This window comes from Enoplosus armatus, chromosome 6 (assembly GCF_043641665.1).
Source record: "Enoplosus armatus isolate fEnoArm2 chromosome 6, fEnoArm2.hap1, whole genome shotgun sequence".
Classification (NCBI taxonomy): Eukaryota; Metazoa; Chordata; class Actinopteri; order Centrarchiformes; family Enoplosidae; genus Enoplosus; species Enoplosus armatus.
Genome location: NC_092185.1, coordinates 11,303,815 through 11,323,072, shown reverse-complemented (window position 1 = coordinate 11,323,072; position 19,258 = coordinate 11,303,815). Strand labels below are relative to the sequence as shown.

The 19,258-nt window shown below is 40.0% G+C and overlaps 2 protein-coding genes across 4 annotated transcripts; both read left to right on the top strand.

Annotated features, from left to right (window-relative positions):
- Nucleotides 1-2,167: 2,167 nt before the first annotated feature.
- usp3 (ubiquitin specific peptidase 3) lies at nt 2,168-10,412 on the top strand. 3 transcript variants are annotated; one of them, XM_070907387.1, is made up of 16 exons: nt 2,168-2,258; nt 2,567-2,627; nt 3,331-3,468; nt 3,790-3,873; nt 4,084-4,169; nt 4,223-4,237; nt 4,489-4,552; nt 5,774-5,887; nt 6,196-6,309; nt 6,524-6,673; nt 7,118-7,224; nt 7,445-7,525; nt 7,628-7,746; nt 7,857-7,970; nt 9,210-9,277; nt 9,932-10,412. In XM_070907387.1, the coding sequence occupies exons 1-16, from the start codon at nt 2,168-2,170 to the stop codon at nt 10,383-10,385; spliced, it is 1,860 nt and encodes a 619-aa protein (XP_070763488.1). In that variant the 3' UTR covers nt 10,386-10,412. The 3 variants fall into 3 exon arrangements, with proteins under 3 accessions (XP_070763488.1, XP_070763489.1, XP_070763487.1); XM_070907388.1 differs by lacking the exon at nt 3,331-3,468; XM_070907386.1 differs by lacking the exon at nt 4,223-4,237 and having other exon boundaries at nt 4,084-4,165; nt 4,473-4,552.
- Nucleotides 10,413-13,986: 3,574 nt separating this feature from the next.
- On the top strand, nt 13,987-18,778 carry fbxl22 (F-box and leucine-rich repeat protein 22). Its single transcript, XM_070907390.1, is given in 3 exon segments — nt 13,987-14,070; nt 14,073-14,434; nt 18,430-18,778. Coding segments are annotated over 3 exon segments (795 nt in total).
- Nucleotides 18,779-19,258: the final 480 nt, after the last annotated feature.

The window sequence follows — 19,258 nt, the reverse complement described above, 5'->3', positions numbered from 1 at the left end:
GATAATTGATTAATAGTTGCCAAGTTTCCTTATTTCCAGCTTTTTAAATTGTAAAGATGTCCTGCTTTTCTTTGTGTTATGTGATGGTAAACTGAATATATTTGGGTTTTGGACTGTTGGTCGGACAAAACAAGCAATTTGGGATCCAGGAAATTGTGATAGACATTTGGTCTATAGATATATAATACAGAAAACTATTGGGATTGATTGTTAATTGCAGCCCTAAAAGAAACACACCCATCACTCAAATACTTTGGAAAGATCTCCATTTGAACAGAGTCAGTGTTTTAGACAAACATTCAGGCATAAACAGGAGCCAAGCTGCACCAAGTTGAGATACTCATCTGTTTACACCTACCTGAAAGGCTTTTAACAATGTAGTCTCATAATCATTTCAGTGTTTCCAAAATACAACTGCATCATCACCTGGCTTGACAATTTGCTGAAAACTGTCTGAAGTCATGTGCCAATTCAAAACCCAACACATATATTTAGGGCCCACTAGTGATGCCCACTGAACACTCTCTGTTATTATGTTTCCCTGCTCAGCATTTGTGAATCTTTTGTTTCGTTTTAGGCTGTAAAGATCTCAACATAAAAGTGTCAAAAACAAACTTTCACATTTTCTCACATTTATCTTAAAATATATGTCTGTAATACCATTAAAGGCGCATGCTCATGGTGCTTTTTATTTGGGATATGAAATTATCCATGACAAAGCAGTTTTCAGGATGATCAGTAGATTGCCTTATTTTATGGGAAATGTTCTGGTGTATTTCCACTTTTTTATTATTCGCTGTAGGTGGTGTAAATATTCATGAAACACTTTGATTATCATCTAGGCTAATGTGTTTTAGTGTTGAAAATATTCTCAAACATTGTTAAAAATACACTGCAAAGTCTTCTTTTCAATTAGGTGGTTTGATTAGTTGAATAGGATATGCTGTTGGCATTCATCTTGACGTTAAATTTCCCACCATTGTCGATAAAATATAAAATGTATGTCGCAACCCATCAAGCCATGTATGAAGACTGTTAATGGAAGGTAATGGAAAATGTATTTTAAATCTGTCCCCATTTGTGAATCTTGATAGTAACAAACCATATTCATTTCATTATTCATTGTTGTATTTTCATTCATTGTATTTTCTACACATATGGCTGATAAAGGTTTATTGTAATCTAAATGGATTGACTAATTTATCAACATGCTCGTTTAAATCCGTACAATGGATATAGTCATTTTGGTGGTGGTAGACCTATGAGCTAGTTGATGAATTTATCTCTGTTAAACATTAAAAGGGAATTGTGATCTTTCGGAGGTGAATGAAATGATTGTGCTTTACCATCTAAACTGATGGTGGTTTCAGAGTTCCAGAAAGCTTGCTTAAGCACTTATCGTTGATTTTATTATAATGTAGCCTATATTTACGGCAAAACAATTTCACAGTTAAAACTCGTTAAACTCATTTAGACAATTTCATTTGTTACCGCCTGTAGGCCTACATGCAATCCGGAAGCGAGGCAGTAGCTTGATACTACGCCTGCGTACCACGGTGACACTTATAAAACAACTTAAGTCTCACAACTTGGCTTAATTAGGTTAAATATCAGCGCTTCCAAATAGCAATAGGTATAAACACAAAAGAGAAGACTGCCGAGCCAAATTTGAGGTACCAACAGTACCTCTAAGCGGCCCGGGGAAGGTAAGCGAAGAAGGAAGTAGTCCGATGTTACTCCCAGAAGCTTCTTCATCTTTGTTTTGTAGTTGGCAAACAGCCGAGCCGGCAGACACTACGTCACTTCCTTAAGTTATTTCCATTTGTTTGTGGCAAACGCCAGCAGTTATCTAGTTAGTACCTCATACACCAAAGATAACGTTAAGTTACTATTTTAACTTACAGTATGTCAGGGTGGAAACAGCACTGCCTTTATTTTCTGTAAACTGCTGTACCCTGAAATTATGCAAGAAATACCGTAGCTACCAAACGTGTTAGCGTTAGCAAAGACAGGAAAACGTGCGTTCGTGAACAGAAGTAGTTGGTCCGCTAACGTTAGCTAGCTTGTTGAGGTTAATTGGCTAACTATTGTTAGCTGCCTTGTTCCTGGTACCGTTGATGTTGTAGTGTTGGCTATAGTTAGCTGACTTACTCACAATTGTAAACTGATGGAGTGCCCTCATCTGAACTCAAACGTGAGCTGTCCTGTCGATTCCTCCAGGTTCCCTAACGGGACTCCGTTCTCCTGGTGTTGCAACGGTAAGAGAGGTGTTTATCATCCTTTCATTTAGCTGTAACGTTACAAAAATGGATGTTAATGGAAACACACATTACTGCACGGTATTTTGAATCACAGCCTCTGCTGGCACTGATACTGCCACATTTATGTAAGCTAGATAGATGATGTAGCTACCAGTCAACAGTTATAACAAGGGCAGATCACAAGATATACTGCATGTCCCTGTGACACATGAAGGAATGACCCATTCAAAAGCAAATCACAGAAATACACTGCCTCATTAAACTGTACACTTCTCAATTAAGACAGGTTCGTCTTTTATCTCCAGTTTGCAGGTCTAATAAAAGTCCATGGATTTGCCTTACCTGTCTGATGGTCCATTGTGGAAGGTACGTTGATGTCTGTTGTTCTGTTCAGACTTGCAAACATACCACACTAATAGCTTAAGTAGTACTCTAGTGTGTCTCAATCCTTTTACTTTTGGGGACTATTTTGACTTTGGGACAGACAAGTCAATTATACAACCATGTAGCTAAGGGCTGTAATACGGAAATGAATCTACAGAAGTCAGAGGTCACTGAAATGGCTGTGTATAAATATGGCCCTCAAAACCTGAGGTTAACAAAATACATGTTAAGTATTTGGGTATAGCATTCTTCCAGAGCTGTGATTGTATTAGGACGGGTCTGGCTAGCCCCAATTTCTGCTTCTTGTGTATTATGCTTTCATTCAAGTCACAGAGCTATTTTGTCGACTGCCCCATAAAAACGACAACAATAATCACACTGTGTATGTTTTAAACAATGTGAAGTGACATTTAAAATAGACTAATACAAATATAATTTAAATGTAATTCATGTCCTTTAAATCCAGCAAGCAGATATCTAATTTCCAGTCACCATCTTTGTTTTGGACATGGGAATGTAGTCATAAATGGGTTAAATATCATTTTTATTGTGCAGCAGACATATGTTTTTACCCAGTAGCTGCTCTCTGGATCAAAACTGCAATATCTATTTTGAGGGCAGATTCTTTGATAATATTTGTGAACATAATTGTTGTGTGTTTATAAAGTATTCTCTTTCTATATAGATATGTCAACGGACATGCAAAGAAACACTTTGAAGAGAGCCAAGTTGTTGGCATTAGTCAAAAGAAGGGTGAGAAACAGGAGAAAGAGAAATGCCATCATTCTGTCTGCATGGATTGCAGCAACTACAGTGTATTTTGGTGAGTGTCCTTTATGTCTGCAATCTGTGACTCACTGTGAGGTCCTGTAAAAGTACTTACTCTTAAAAGCTTTGAACAGTCAAATGATTGTTATGGTGTGGTAATAGCAACCAAAATGTTTCTTTATATCATCATTTATTGAAGCTAATCAATTATAAGCAAAATGCAGTGATCCAAAATTTCTAAACTATATTCAGTTAGTACATGATGAAAGTCACTCCTGCCACAATTACATTTGTGGTTAAATGTTGCATGCTACCACAGTGAAAGATAAAGCGATATATTTGATACCTTGTGTCTTGACTAATGTGAATTTTATAGTTACAGATGTGATGACTTTGTTGTCAATGACACCAAACTCGGGCAGGTGCAGAAGGTGAGGGAACACCTTCAGGGTTTAGAAAAGTAAGTACAAATCTCAAGAATAATGTCTTTTAAATGTTGTTTTTGTCTCATTGTTTTACTCAATCATCATTACACTTCCCAAAAGTCAAGTTAAGATACATCTGCCCAAAAAAATCTGCCTAATCAGGAAGATACATTTAAAAGAGGGTTCACAATATGCTCAATAAACACACTATCAGTGTCCAGATAAAATGTTTTCCCCTCTTACAGCTCAGCACTGATGGGAGACAGACAGAGGAAAAGAAAACTTCTGGAAAGCCCAGCTCCAGACAACAAACTGTTAAAAGACAATGTAAGTGCCTGAAAATATTCGGATTGTTCTCTTTTGGAAGAAGAAGCAAAGTTGCAGCCACTACACAATTGTGTCCTAGCACAAAAGATTGTACTTCCACTCAAACATTGCTCAAATTTTCCTTCTTCAAGTCCGTATTCACACAGTGGGGCAGGGCTCCAATTAAATGAGTCACACCAGCCTTTATAGAGCTCTACACAAAGTTACTATCACAATATCTTTAAATGTTAGCTTGCTTTTTCCTAAGGTATTTTTACAAATATATAATATATATACACTTCTATGTATATACACTTGTCTCTGTCAGGATGGGGCGGCTTTAGGTGCTACAGGCCTGCGGAACTTGGGCAACACATGCTTCATGAATGCCATTCTGCAGTCCCTCAGGTAAGGCTCTGCACTGAAGACGAGGTATGTGGGTGGTAAACTGGGTTTGCAGCATGGTTCAGTAACTCTGCCCCTGCAGACCCAGGGCCCCACGACCAGTCATCCTTTATTAATACAGTCTGGGGCACAGTCAGGGGAGTTACACAAGCTGCTTGGAAACAAGACACAGTCAAAGGCCAGATTTCCCAGCTAACACATATTTTGTCTGGTTCCTAAGGGATTATACTGGTGTGTTTTCACAGTTACTTTACATCATATTAGTGCTGACCATTTACCAAAGAAAGCCATTTTAAATAAATGTAAACTGCTTTCCATTCATTTCAGTGTGATGTTAAAATCAATTTGCAGAAACTTGAAATGTTCTTTATGAAGCCAATTCATCGCTGTGAATTCTGATATATATGATGATATATAGTTGTTTCATTTATATGATCTTTACATGGCAACCTAGGCTTCCCCCTTAAAGTCAATAAATATTGCAAATCATTAGTACTGAACTGTAGTGTCACTGCGTCATTGTCCACATAAAAGTGCAGCTTAAAAGTTTAGGCACGCTAGTATTTCATGTGTCAACAATTGCCATGTCAAATCACCAATCTGTGCAGAGACTCAGTAATGAAACACATTAGTATACTTTAATTTAGGCTACAATTGATGGAGAGATCCAGAATGTGTAGCCAAACAGACATCTAGAGAGTAGGACAGGTGCACAAGCTCGTCAGATACACAGTGCTTTGTGATGCGATGTCTATTTGTTGGTGAGAGGCTATAATGTCCAAGATTTGAGGAGGCAGCTGAAACAGCCAACAGCTGTGTGTCAGAAAATCAAATCCAGAGGACAGTATTCATAACAACAATGACAAAACTTGGCTAGCTTCTGGCATTTAAATGGTTGTTGTTTGTCCTCCAACCGCATTACCACTAACAAAGTACCAGTAAGTGAACAGTAACTAATGTCTGCCTGGAAAAACTGGCATGAATGTGTCAATCAGTATCATCAGTAATGTAACTTTGACGTGATCTCTCTGCAATTTAAATGCAAAAACATCTTTATGATCATTCTAGAAACTTGCGGCAACTTAGGCTAATGTCATCTTTATAGTATTTTCTTTAATGTAGTCTGTTCCTTTCTAACACAAAGTGCTTAGACCACTTACAATGGTTATGGGTGTTTCTGCCTGTGACACTTTTTGCTTATCACAACACGTGTTTCTTTCACAGCAACATCGAGCAGTTCAGCTGTTATTTCAAGGAGTTGCCTGCAGTGGCTTTACGCAGTGGTAAGACGGCAGGAAGAAGGATGTACCACACCCGCAGCCAAGGGGACAACAGTGTGTAAGGTCCTCTTCTGGAGGAGGGAGGATTTATGGGCTGAGTGCATTGATCTAAGAATTAGTTTCAGCAAGTGTAAAATTGACAATTGTTACTTGTGAATGATCATTGAAGAAAGCTTTTCTTATGAGGTCCCTAACCGCAGTAATTACCTTAATTCTGCTGCAGAGCAAGACTAGAATTGTATTGAAAGTATTGATTAGTCTTGGTGTCTTTTGTAAAGTCTTTTGTAAGTTTCTTGACCCAGAGGAGGTTAGACAGGCTTTAGATGTATGTGCAGCATGGTAACAGGGTTGCTTTATGTTGAACAGGTCTTTGGTGGAGGAGTTCAGGAAAACCCTTTGTTCCCTGTGGCAAGGAAGCCAGACCGCCTTCAGCCCAGACTCCTTATTTTATGCTATATGGAAAATCATGCCAAGTTTCAGGTATATACACGGAATCTTCCAGAATTAAGCTCCTGGTGCTGAGCCAGTGAACAGTTTCCTTTTCAGCTCTGTTTTCTGTCAATGTGCTTAAGTGTAGCATATTGTAGTCAAGATATCGTCAAAGATGCAACAGGCATCACAGACTGGAACTGTCTGTTGTGAGTTATTACAGTGATGTCAGTAATGTCATTCAAAGCTGTGTTTGTGTGTCCAGGGGCTATCAGCAGCAGGATGCCCATGAGTTCATGCGTTACCTGCTGGACCACCTCCACAGGGAGCTTCAGTACAGTCGCAACGGGGCGTCTCACCCAGTTTCACCTCAGGATGGGGTCAGGCTCTCCACCGCAGAGGGAAAATGCTGCATGTAAGCCCATCTTATTTTGTGCCAGTTAGTGTGTGTGTTTTTGTGTTTCTGCTGTTTTCCAGTTGATTTTATATTGACAAAGACACTGAAAGCAGTCTAGTTTTAAGTTTGTACTCTTGGCTTTTTAGAAGTGATCACATCCAGTGATTAGTTACTTTTTACTTTGGTAGATTTTTATAAAATGCTTACTAGTCAGTAAAACAAACATTCACTGGTCCTGGCTTATGTTTTGATTGAATACCAGAAGATTTTAATATGAATTGACTAAAACTGCTTTGTTTGCCTTTTGATTCTTAACTAATATTTCTTATTTTTATATTTTGTACATACTTTTAGTTCTAAATTATGCTACATTTCCACTCTTGAATGGGAGCACCGGTACTGTACAATTTCCCCCCGGGGATCAATAAAGTATTTCTGATTTCTGATTCTGATTCTGAACAGAAACGGGACTGCCAGTGTTGTCACATCCATTTTTGGTGGCATACTCCAGAATGAAGTCAACTGCCTGATATGTGGAACAGAATCTCAGAAGTTTGATCCATTTCTTGGTGAGACAGCAATAACTTTCGTTGGTGAATGACCACATACAGAAAGCTCAGTATTTTTTTTCTTTTTCAGTTATTTTATGATCTAGCAAAGTAATTTCCCTGCAGACTTTCTTCCTGTCATTAGCGTTACACTCTATTACAAACCATTACTTGGGGGTATATAATTAAAGCAGCCTGATGTATGCCATAAGATAATTTGTTTTCTTTTTTTTTCATTCAGATCTGTCTTTGGACATTCCCAGCCAGTTCAGACAAAAGAGAAGTAAGGACCAGGAGCCAGGGCCAACATGCACTTTACGTGGTAAGTTTCCCACTGTTCTAGGTAATGACTCGTTAGACATTTTCTAATTGTGTACTGCTGAGATTAATGACAGCATTTTATATTGGTTTGGATTTATTTTAGACTGCTTACGTAGCTTCACTGACCTGGAAGAACTTGATGAAACAGAGCTGTACTATTGCCACGTGTGTAAAAAGCGGCAGAAATCCACTAAGAAGTTCTGGATCCAGAAGCTGCCAAAGGTAGGAGACAGAAATTATCAATTATTTTATTACAATTTACTAATTTGACTGTTTATTCTATGAAAGTAAAGTAGTTTAGGTATAATTGGAGGTTTTATTTCTTCTTTTAGGTTTTGTGTCTGCATCTAAAAAGGTTCCACTGGACAGCCTTTTTGAGAAACAAGGTGGATACCTATGTGGAATTTCCACTGAAAGGCCTGGACATGAGGGGCTACTTACTTGAGGTGAGTTCAAAGCACAGTAAGAAACATAATGAGTCAGAGGTCAGCTGTGCTTAGTTCATTTCAAGCCTCTCTGAAAATTCAATCTTCAGTTTGTGGACTATACTGGCTGTACCCATATCACAGCTTGTAACGCAAGCTTGTATTAATAAGCCACCCCTGCTTTTCTCTGTGACCGCTGTTATGGAATATTCCAAGAGAAAAACAAGTGGTCGAAGTGGACATTTTATTGGTATTACCTCAGTCATACTTGTACCAAACATCATAATACCACAAAAACGTATACTTGTGCCAAATTTAATGAAGGGGTATGGCTTGGTAAAAAAAAAAAGGCACTTGTCACACCATAAAAAGATCTTAAGCAAAATTCTCGTCAACTGACTTGGTAAAGCACGTGAAATATGACGTACTTTAACAGCTGCTGTAACAGAGCAGCCGCAGACAACATGAAGAACAGACCACTTGAAATGTAGATATAGAAGCTTTTTATATTTAAACATTTCAATACCTCCATTTCCAAACTGGGGATTTAGTCAAAGTGAATATTCCAGTTAGACAGCTGTTGATGGATTTAAATCCACAGAGAAAAACCATGTTTGCTAGTTGACAACCAGAGAGATCACTGCTGGCCTCTGCTGGCCGACCAGAGACACACTATCTGGAAAATGATGGGAATCATCTTAAAATTGCATAGTGCACACACACTAATAGAGCTGAAACAATTAATCAATTAGTTGATCGACATCAAATTTGGTACTTGATTCAGTGTTTAAGCCGTTTATTTATCAAACATGCCAAAAATTCAGCCTTCAAATGTGTGGATTTGCTTTGCTTTCTTGGTTTTCTATGGTAATAAACTGATTATCTTTGGGTTTTGGACTGTTGGTCGAACAATAAAAGATATTGTGAAACATTTTTTTGAGGAAAATAATGGACAGATTAATCAGTAATGAAAATGATGGTTAGACTTCGATGGTCCTTGTATAAAATACCTGTGAGTCTCCTATCATGCTGACTCTGTAACCACCAAGGTTTTTTAGAATTTATGATCTTCATGTCAAACTTTTTTTTTTTAACCTTTTATGTGTCTGCTTGTCTGAAAGAGACCTCTGGCTTGCATATATGTCCAGATGCTAAGTGGTCTGTCTCCTTTTGAGTTGTAAATCTTGTTGTGGCTGGAATTGAGATCCCAAAAAGGAAATTCTTATCTTGATTTTTTTAAATTTATTTTTTTATTTGCAGCCAGAGAATTCATTACCAGAAAGCTGCCTGTATGACCTTGTTGCTGTTGTAGTGCATCACGGATCTGGGTGAGTAGATGAGGTGTCCCAGTTTAAACACACAAATGGTGAAAGCGAAATGTACTTGATTGATGTGTTCATGTTTTATCTGTTTAATTATAATTTTCTGTTTTAACAAGCACACACAGCATCTAAAGTGCTGCAGCATCTTGCATATATCTTGTTTGGGGTAAATGGGTGTTTTTTTTTTCTGACAGATGATCATGTGTTCATATGTATGCAAGATGTGCTTTTGTCACCATGGTAGCACAATTAACACCTGGATCCCTACTTAAAAAAAAAAAGAAGGAAAAATCAACACTCAATCATAAATCTATACATTATCATCTGCTGACCAGCTCTACCTACAGCAGTCTGCTGTCAGTCACCCAGTTGCTGTATAAACAATTTAGATCCAATTTGGTTCAAAAGCCTTGTGGGCAGCTGCGGTTTAAAAATTCATGTAGCTACTAAATGCTGAAAGGCATTAAGCTCGAGAGTCCTTGAAAATGTGTTTAGAAATGCAAGAAGAACTGCTGCTGTTTTACCTTTGGCCTCTAAGTGGCGATGTTGCACTGCTGCTGTGTTGTCAAGCTGCATGTGTGTCTCTCACTTCAGCAGCAGTAAATGAAGTCTTGTAAGAAGCCAGACAGCAGAACGTGATATATGTGTCTGTGTTCACAGGGTTGGATCAGGGCATTATACGGCATATGGCAGCCACGAGGGCCGCTGGTACCACTTCAACGACAGCACAGTGACTCTGACCAATGAGGACGCAGTGAGGAAGGCCAAGGCCTACATCCTCTTCTACGTGGAGAGGACTGGACAGGTGGCCTCGGACAAGACTGCCACGAACAGCACAGCCACAAACAAGCCAGCTGTGGGCACAGCAGCCATGGACAGTGTTTCTTCAGAAGTAGTTGCTCAGGACCAGGTTGCAGCAGACACGGTTGCCACAGACATGGTTTTGATGGAAGTGGCAGCCGCAGATAATGCTGCATTGGAAAATGTGGGTGAAGACATGGCTGAACTGCATAACGCTGATGCAGCTTCAATGGAGGCTGCCACAGATAGGGATACCTCAGACAAGGCTGCAACAGAGGAAGGCAGCCAAGCTACACAAGCTGTTGCACAATGATTCTGTCAGAGCAGCTCCTCACTCCACCTCGATCACATTTCTCACAGTGCTTGATTTAAATAGTTTATTTTCACGTTTAACGTATGTGCAACTGTTTTGTTTTTTTATGACCTGCATGACGGCATCATGTATAATTTGCCGCTTGAGTTTTGTTTAGTATGCCTTTTTGCATTTATTTCCTTGATGTTGTATTCCTCAATGGAGGTAGACTTCCCTGTATGTGATAGATTCCAAAGGTGATTGTTTAAAATGAAGTAAAGCTGTAGCCTTGGGAAACCTCAGTTGGTCCAATGTTTAGTCTAGACTGGTGAGATTGATTGTGTCAAGACACTGTCATTGTAACAATATTTGGAGTTTTTATTGTTTTTAAAGTTTCTAATTTTTGTAATTTCCACCTCTTGAGAACCTCGTAGTTCTGTTTTCCAGTTATTAGAGGAGATTTTAGGATATAGAACGCACCGCATTTATTGACTGACAATTAGCTGCTCATTCAGGCTTTAGAAAGTTGTTTTAACTTCTTGACCGGAACCAATGTGAAAGAAATTATCATTCTAAAATCGTTTTGTTCGTATGTGAGTATAATTTAATGTTTTATGTTGATCTGAAATGGACATAAAAACCTGATGAAATGCTCTTTTAAAACATGTATCGGGCAAAGTGAACATGACAAAATACAATGGAGAATCTTTTTTCAAATGTTTGATGGGGTTTATTTTAGGTCTTTCACCCTTTTCTGAACCCATTCCTCTTTGTAGCGACCCAGCAAATCCATTACCACAGCTGGACAACATGTAGCAGTTTAACTTAGACAGGAAGACATGGTTACTTAATTCTACTGTTACCCTTTTAAGCACTTCATCTTTTTGTCCACTTGGTGCTAATGTCTTCTTTTAAATTGCACAAGCCAATATTAATTTAACTATAATGCTAGGCCTGTTATTATTCAATTACCAAAGTCTGAATGAAAAAGGCCTAGCATCATGTCACCACACTGGCTCATAAAGACAGATTTACAATCCAAGAGTTTATTTGTGATTCACCTTTGAATTCTGCCGTAGGATTCAAAGTTATGCGCTGGTCTTTCTCATATCTTTTTTAATTTTTTTTTTTATTTTGTAAGCTGGACACGTGCACACCAGAAGGTACATTGTGTTTATATGTCCAATGTAATTGTCCCACCACACTTATTGTGGATTGTAACAGAAAACAGCCTTTGATAAGTACAACCTCAGAGGAGAGAGAGCTAATTTTTAGCAAGCCTTTTTTGTGTGTGTTGTTTTTCTCTTCCCTCTAGTGAACATCACCGCCCCCACACACACATACACACACACACACTCACACATAAGAGCTCCCCTCAGGACACGTGCCAGCCAGTCAGCCTTCTCGCTCAGGCAGGAACAAGCACTCCTGTATGATGAGTAACAGCTGCTATTCCTCGCCTGCTCACAGGTGGCTGTAGGATCACTACTCTGTCCCCATTAATGACACGAGTGTCTTTTTTTTTTATTTCCCCTCCCCCCTCCCTTTTCTCTTTTTTGTTGGAAGCTATAGACCACAGCTGCTAATAATAAGCTCACATTGCATTTGTGTTTGTTTGGTAAAGGACATCATGACAGTGCAGCCTCATCGGCCTCCCAACAGTGGCATTTCCCAATGTCCTGCGTTTTTTTCCCCCCAGAGATTTGTGATAACAAGTAGAACAGGACATAACTGCCAGTGAAGTGATGGCATAGATATAATGGTATTTTGCCATCTCAGTATGTCCTCTGCGCTCCAGTTGAGCAATTTCTAACACACACTGAGTCATAGTTCACTGTGTTCTTTTAGGCAAAGTCCTACGTAACAGCTTGTGACTTTCACTCACATGAGGGGTTAGCCAGGTTTAGGTTATGAAATGATTAGGCTCTGTAATTATCTTGAATATGATTCAGGCGAGTTCTACGGTTGTGTTGTAAGGCCTTCATTTAATCCAGTACAGCTTTCTTCTACAAGTAATACTACCTTTGAAAATTATGTCAAAAATTTAAGCTAATTCAACTTACTGTAATTTGTGTTTGTGATGGTGTTGTAGTGAATTGCTTTAATATTTTAAATTGATCCTAATATTTTTCTTCCTCCTTATATGAAGTGGACAAAATGTTACTACCCTCCATTTGTTGAACCACCTCTATCTTTAAAGAAACATCTTAGAATGTAAGAGATCCCCTCTAGACACGTTTTAAAACATTTAAAAATACCCTGCTTCAATTCATAATTTGTCTTTTTTTGTGGTTTTCCCACAAAAAAAAGTTGAATTACCTGTTGTGGTTAGAGATTCTTAAAATTACATCCACCCCTTCTGCTTAGAAAAGTAATGAATGTGAAAACAGCCTTCTAGTGTGAAACTGCACATAAATCACTGCACAGTGAAGGTCGAACATCCAAGTGAGGAAACAATAATACAAAACACATTTTTGAGTGAACGACTACAGCTGAACACAGACAAGACTGAGGTATTCATAGATTGAGACAGAAAATGTATTCACATGTCTCTACAGTCTACCAAGTCAGGAACCTTGGCATAATTTTGGAGACTAATCTAAATTTTGAAAATATATCAAAACTTCTCAAATATCTCAAACCGACTCTCAGAAACTGGTTCATGCATTCATCTCCAGCAGGTTAGACTGCTGTAATGCTCTATTTGCAGGATTATCCACATAATAAGTCGGATGGCTCCAGCTCAAATGCAGCAACCAGAGTTCTTACACGTACACGGAAATTTGAACATATTGCTCCAGTTCTGAAATCACTTCATTGGATCCCAGTACAACACATAATCACCTCCAAAATCCGGCTAATAGTCTATAAAGCACTTAATGGTTTGGCTCCTCAGTACATTTCTGACCTTCTCACCGAATATAACCCGATCAGGCCTCTTAGGTCATCAGGAGGAGGTCTTCAAGCTGTACCCAGTTTTAGATCAAGGTCCCGTGAGGGTGCCTTCAGTTACTGTGGTCCTGCTCTCTGCAACAAGCTGCCTGCTGACTGTGTCCACATTCAAAAGCAAACTCAAAACTTTCCTATTCTCCCAGGCTTATGGTTAATTATTGTGTTTGTGTGTGTGTGTGTGTGTGTGTGTGTACTGCTATGTGATAGGACAGAGGTTTCTATTTGATAGTGTTGCTGTGTGGTATGTTTGATGTATGTTGAGTGTATGCTTCAATGATTCAGTTTCTGCATTTTACACTATTACTGTATATTTTTATTTTTTCTCTAAAGCACATTGAGTCTACTTGTGATGAAATATGCCCATTAAGTCTCAACAACAACTGAACATTTTAATTAGGGAGGTATTTACTGCAGGGCTGTTGTATTGCAGTACATTCTGGAGGTGTTTCTCTTTTTTGTGTCACTCTGTATCTGTATGTGAGATCTAGGCCAGGGCAGTGTAAACATCTGGCTCTGTGCTTGCTGCCTGTTGAGAGCCATGACAGATGGAAAGGGAGCGTATGGCTCAAACACTTCCATCTTTGACCGTACCGGCAGTTGTCTTCCCAAAATAGCCTGCACTCCACGGCCTTATATGTGCAGGCCTCCAGCGTGTGCCTGAGGAGGCATCATGTATCTAGGCCACACAATACGAGCTGCAGGCTCATTGTTGCTGCTTGCCAGCAGGCCTATCACCACCACAGGGACGAGGCCTCTCTTTCTGTCTTGGGACGGCTCGCCATGCATCTCACCCAGCTCAATCGCGAATGTCTCCTCCACCTTTTCTCCTTCCTGGACAAGGACAACCGGAGGAGTTTGTCCCTCACCTGCCATCAGCTTCGTGAGGTCTTCCTGGACCCCTGCCTCTGGAATCTGCTCCACTTCAGTTCCCCGTGTGAGCTGAGGAGGGACAACTTTGTGCTGGGAGCCTCTTTGCGCTACTTAACTGTTTGCTGGTACTCCAGCAGGGTTCTGCAAGTGTGCAACATTGAGGACTGGTTGAAGAGCTCGTTTCAGAGGGACATCTGCAGTAAACATGAAAGCCTGGTCAGCACTTTCCTGGCCCATGTCCGCCACATGTGAGTGTTTGTGTGTGGTTCTCCCCTGCTTTGTCGTGTAATTTGGAGTGACAGCTGCAGAAAGATTTTTTCTAATGGATGATGAAATGGACCAACACAGGGTGTACAAAACAATACTAGTACTTTACAGCATATTGTAATATAATCTAAAGCTGTTGCTTTCGGCTTGTGACCCCTTAAACAAAACGAACTCATGTTTATGGGTTGTGAATAACAACCTCAGTCCTCAAGAAGTAAAATTTAACTGTAATTCACAAGAAAACAGTTAAAAAAAGCGAAACTTTGGTTAATAGAAATATGTTTTTTCTGCTTTACTCTATAGTCTAGTTCTCTTGTGACCCCTCAGATTTATCTTGTGACCCATCATGGGGGTCCTGACCCCTATGTTGACAACAGTACAACCATGCTCAATTAAAACCAAACATGAGTAGCTTCTTGTCATTGGGTCCATCCCTGTAGCTGCTTTTCACAAGATGTTGCTAAAATGTTTTATGGGCGCCTGAGGTTTCGCAGTTTTTTGTTACACATGCACATCCAAACCTTTTTGTCTTAAAGATATATTAGTTTTGGTCAGATGATGATTGAGGATGATCACATAATTTCCGTGTTTTTTGGGTCATTCACACTTACCATGGGGAACAAAATTGTTTTCCTTTAGAGGCACATGTCTTACTGAAACTGCCATGTTTAGCTGTAGGCAGCGGGGAACAAAATCATTAGAAACACATGTATCCGGAGCTGGCTTTAGAGACAGAAAAAAATGACACATCTGTGGGACAGAAGACTGATTCTATTAACTAACATAACTGTGGTCAGATATCAAATTATAATTATTAAATGATGTGACAGTTGGATTTGATAGTTCGCTGAAACAAAGCTCTATTGGCTTTTGGCCTTATGATCCTGGCTGGCTGCATGCAGGAATCAGCCTGGAGAGGCGTAATGAGGTCCCTGGATAATTTCTTCAAGGCAGCCAGTAATAACCGTTGATGTGAGGGAGCCTGGCCACCGCAGCTGGTCCTGGACGAGAGGAGGGAAGAGGGGCAGGCTCATTGGCTCGGTAAGGATTTCCTGTATTGTGAAATTTGAGACGCAAGACATGAGAGCTTGTGAGACCAGTCAAAACTAGAACTACCTACTTTGTCTGGTTCCTGTGTCTCAACGCCCTTAAGGCTACACTCATTGCATACTGATAAACCCTCCCAAATTGTCGAAGGGAGAGGAAAGCAAGTGCACGTGACAAAGTGGGAGGGGACGCGGGGAAGCTGTGGGGGTGATAAAGAGTGATTTGGCCGCAGACCCTCCCAGTCAGCTGCAGACTGGAGATTTACGCAGGCAGGTGGAGCCTACAATTGGCTCTTTGTTGCTGTCAGAGGAATGAACATGTGCGTCTGTCTCTGCCTGCCTCTTCCTGGATAAGACTCCACGCAAACTCTGACGCCAAGCTCATGTCTGTCTTTTCTTTTCTTTTTTTTTAATCTTCATGGAAAAAACTATAAAACACAGCATGTCTTTGGGCCTCTTATAGTGTAGTTTCCAGTGTAATGCTCCTCTAATGCCAGATTAAATCAATGATCAGTGAGTTTTTTGATTTTGATTATCTTGAGGTCAGAGCATTAGAATTATACAACATGAATTAACATGCTCGACATGGCATGCAGTGTGGGTTGCACAGTGGGTGGCAGAAGGAGCTTTGGCATGAGGCTTTTATGGTTAAATATTTCTGAGTAGTTTCATTCCAAAAAATGTACACGCACCATTTGAACAAATTGATGCTTTCTCTCCCAAAAATGAGTGCAAGCACGTCTTGGGTTTCTATTTAAGTTATAAGTTAAGACAGCTGCTTTTGAAAATATTCACTACTAAATTTAGATAGTTTTAAGATGTCCAAAATCTGTTTTGCATGTTTGAGACAAACCCTTCCACAGACCAACGCAGCTGAATGTTAAATGTACGTCTTAGTTCCTTTTAGAGTTCACAGGATAATTTGACCAGGCAAAATAACCGTTAGGAAACCAAACAGATCATTAGAGAGATGATTACAGGTTAGCGGTGTGGTGTTCTGCTTGTGCTCAGCTCAGACCAGACTGCCCTCCATGCTTTTTGCTTTAATGTGAACTACATCATGTCTCAAACCCAAATGGAAAGACTGCAGACATTTTTGTGGCAAACAGTACAGATAGATAGATAGATAGATAGATAGATAGATAGATAGATAGGTATGACAAGTATGGTGAATAAGTGCAGCAATAACAGCACACCATGTTATTCTTGTGTTGTAAATGCCACATTGTGATTTGTTTTATGTCGTCTCAAATTCCAAAGAGCTGAGACTGAACGAGACACAGTCGACATCAGTGGAATAAACCTGCTGCGGGGCAAAAACATTAGTGTCTTGCCAAACAATAAACAAGCGAACACAAACGAAAAACAGGCCATATGAGAAATTCCTGCTACATACTATAGCTGTTTGGTTTTGTAATCAAAATGTAATTTCTATTTTTTTTTTTACTATTTTGGAAAGAAAAAGAATGTTTCAGATTTTAATGTTAAAGCCTTAATAGTTTTAAATATTTTGTGTTTCAATCGGCAGTAGTTGATGGAAAACTATTTTGCAAATGAAGAATTGTCCACAGACAGGACAAACACAGAAAGCCACCAACAGAGTGAGTTTACCACCACAAGAGGTGCTGTGAGCCAGTTAACTGATGTGCCTCAAATTAAACATTACTAAATATGTGTGTTTGGGCATTTGTGTGTGAGGGAGTAAGAAAATAATTTTTAACGAGGACAATGGTTATATGCTTTGGTAGAAAAAACAACAACACACACACACACACACAAAATATATGCACAGAGAGAGGGGAGGTGCGAAGACAGTGGTGGCTCGTGTAACAAAGGATGATGTAGTTTTTATTCCTGTCATGTTTACTTTCATTCACTTCCTTCATGTACTGCACCTTCTATACTGAGACACACTGACTGTAGTCATAAGATACTACTGAAGCTCTAAATGCCACCGGCTTTGAGCTCTTGTTATTCCATCGCCCCACCTCCTCCTCTTTTTCTTTTTTTTTTTGGTTAATGTCAATACCGTGCAATCACATCTGCTGATAAAGCCCCACATTGGCCCCATGCAACAATTCGACGGGGCACGTGGATTGACTGCCTTATCCCATGTTCAGAGGTTACTGGGACAGTACCCTCAATACTTGCAGGCAAGTGGAATATGTTTGGCTCACATGTGGTGGTAAGTGGTAAGATTATGTAAGTCTTTATGTAATCTGCATCAGTGAACGTGAATGACATCCTCGATCCGTTGCCATCGGAGTGTCTGTCTGCCAGCTCTGTACTGCCGGCCTGCCAGTAGGTTGCAGTGCACTCCTGATACTGTGGAGACATGCAGGGTGGAGACATGCAGAAAACACATGCATCTCACAGCAACAATTCACACTCATTTTTAGAAGTCATTCCTGCAAAATTAAGCATGAGAAAATGCAATTTTTTGTCATGCTATAATTCATCAAACATCCTGTAATTGTTCGGTGCAACAGCACCATACTCCATTTATTCACAAAAGCTTTTTAGAGGACGGAAACGCATATTCCCAGTGGGGCAGTGTGTAAAGAAAAGATAGCTTGGTCTAGGTATTAAGCGGCTCTATCGAACAGATCATGTTGCTGCCCCTCAGTGGTGTTGTTTACATCTCATTCACATCTCTCGGCTCAGATCAGGCCCCCCATCTGTATGCTCTCCTCTGTTATCTGATTCTATACAAAAGACCTGAAGTGTATTATATATAGAAAACAGGCACACACGCCAAACACTATTGCTTACTCAAGACTAGTCCTTCTGTAAACACACTAATCCCTCCCAACTATACAATATGTCCTAAGGCTTGATGAGTAAAGATGACACAGAACAGGTCTTGTACTGGTTGCACTCCAACACGTGTCATTGGTTATTGATGTTACTGACTGCTGTCTTTTCCACAGGTGTCCCAACCTGCTCTCGCTAACCCTGTCTGGCTGTGGACACATCACTGACCAGGATGTGATCTACACGCTGCAGAGCTGCAGGAAGCTGCGCCGCCTTCACCTGGAGAACTGCGTCCGCATCACCGACTGTAGCCTGGAGGGCGTGGCAGCTCATGGAGACAGTCTGGAAGAGGTAAAGGTGGACTTCTGCAGGAACATCACTCAGGCTGGGCTGCAGACTGTCAGAGAGAAGAGGCCGGGCATCCAGCTGAGTGCAGAGAGGAGCGCTGACATGATCCCAGACAGCAAGCCTGAGGAGAGGGTGCCACTCAGGAGGACACTGCAGAAAGTCCTGCTGTTCTCCTGATGGAAATGCTCTCACATCCTTTCACATGGACCACAAGGAAGAGCATTTCTGTAACGTTTGGACTTCTCATTTAAGGACTTGACTGTGATGTTTTTTGATTTGTATCTGTATTCAGCAGAAGTGTTTTTGCACACTTTTTTATACCTTTTTATACAACACATGTTATAAGCCTTCCTTAGTCTCTACTCCAAGTTATCCTAACCAGGCAGAATTCCAGAAACACTCACCATAAAGTCTTATAGTCTATATACAGGTGGCCTTATCAGTAGGTCTTAATCAACAAACCCTGAAATGGTGCAATTATATGATTCTATCCTTATAGGAATAGTTATGTTGGGAAATTCACTCTTGCCCAGAGTTAGATGAGATGATCAATACCACAGCCAACAGCCAGTTAGCTTAGCTTAGCACAAAGACTGGAAACAGGGGGAAACAGCTAGCCTGGCTCTGTCTGAAGATAACAAAATCCGCCAAAAATGT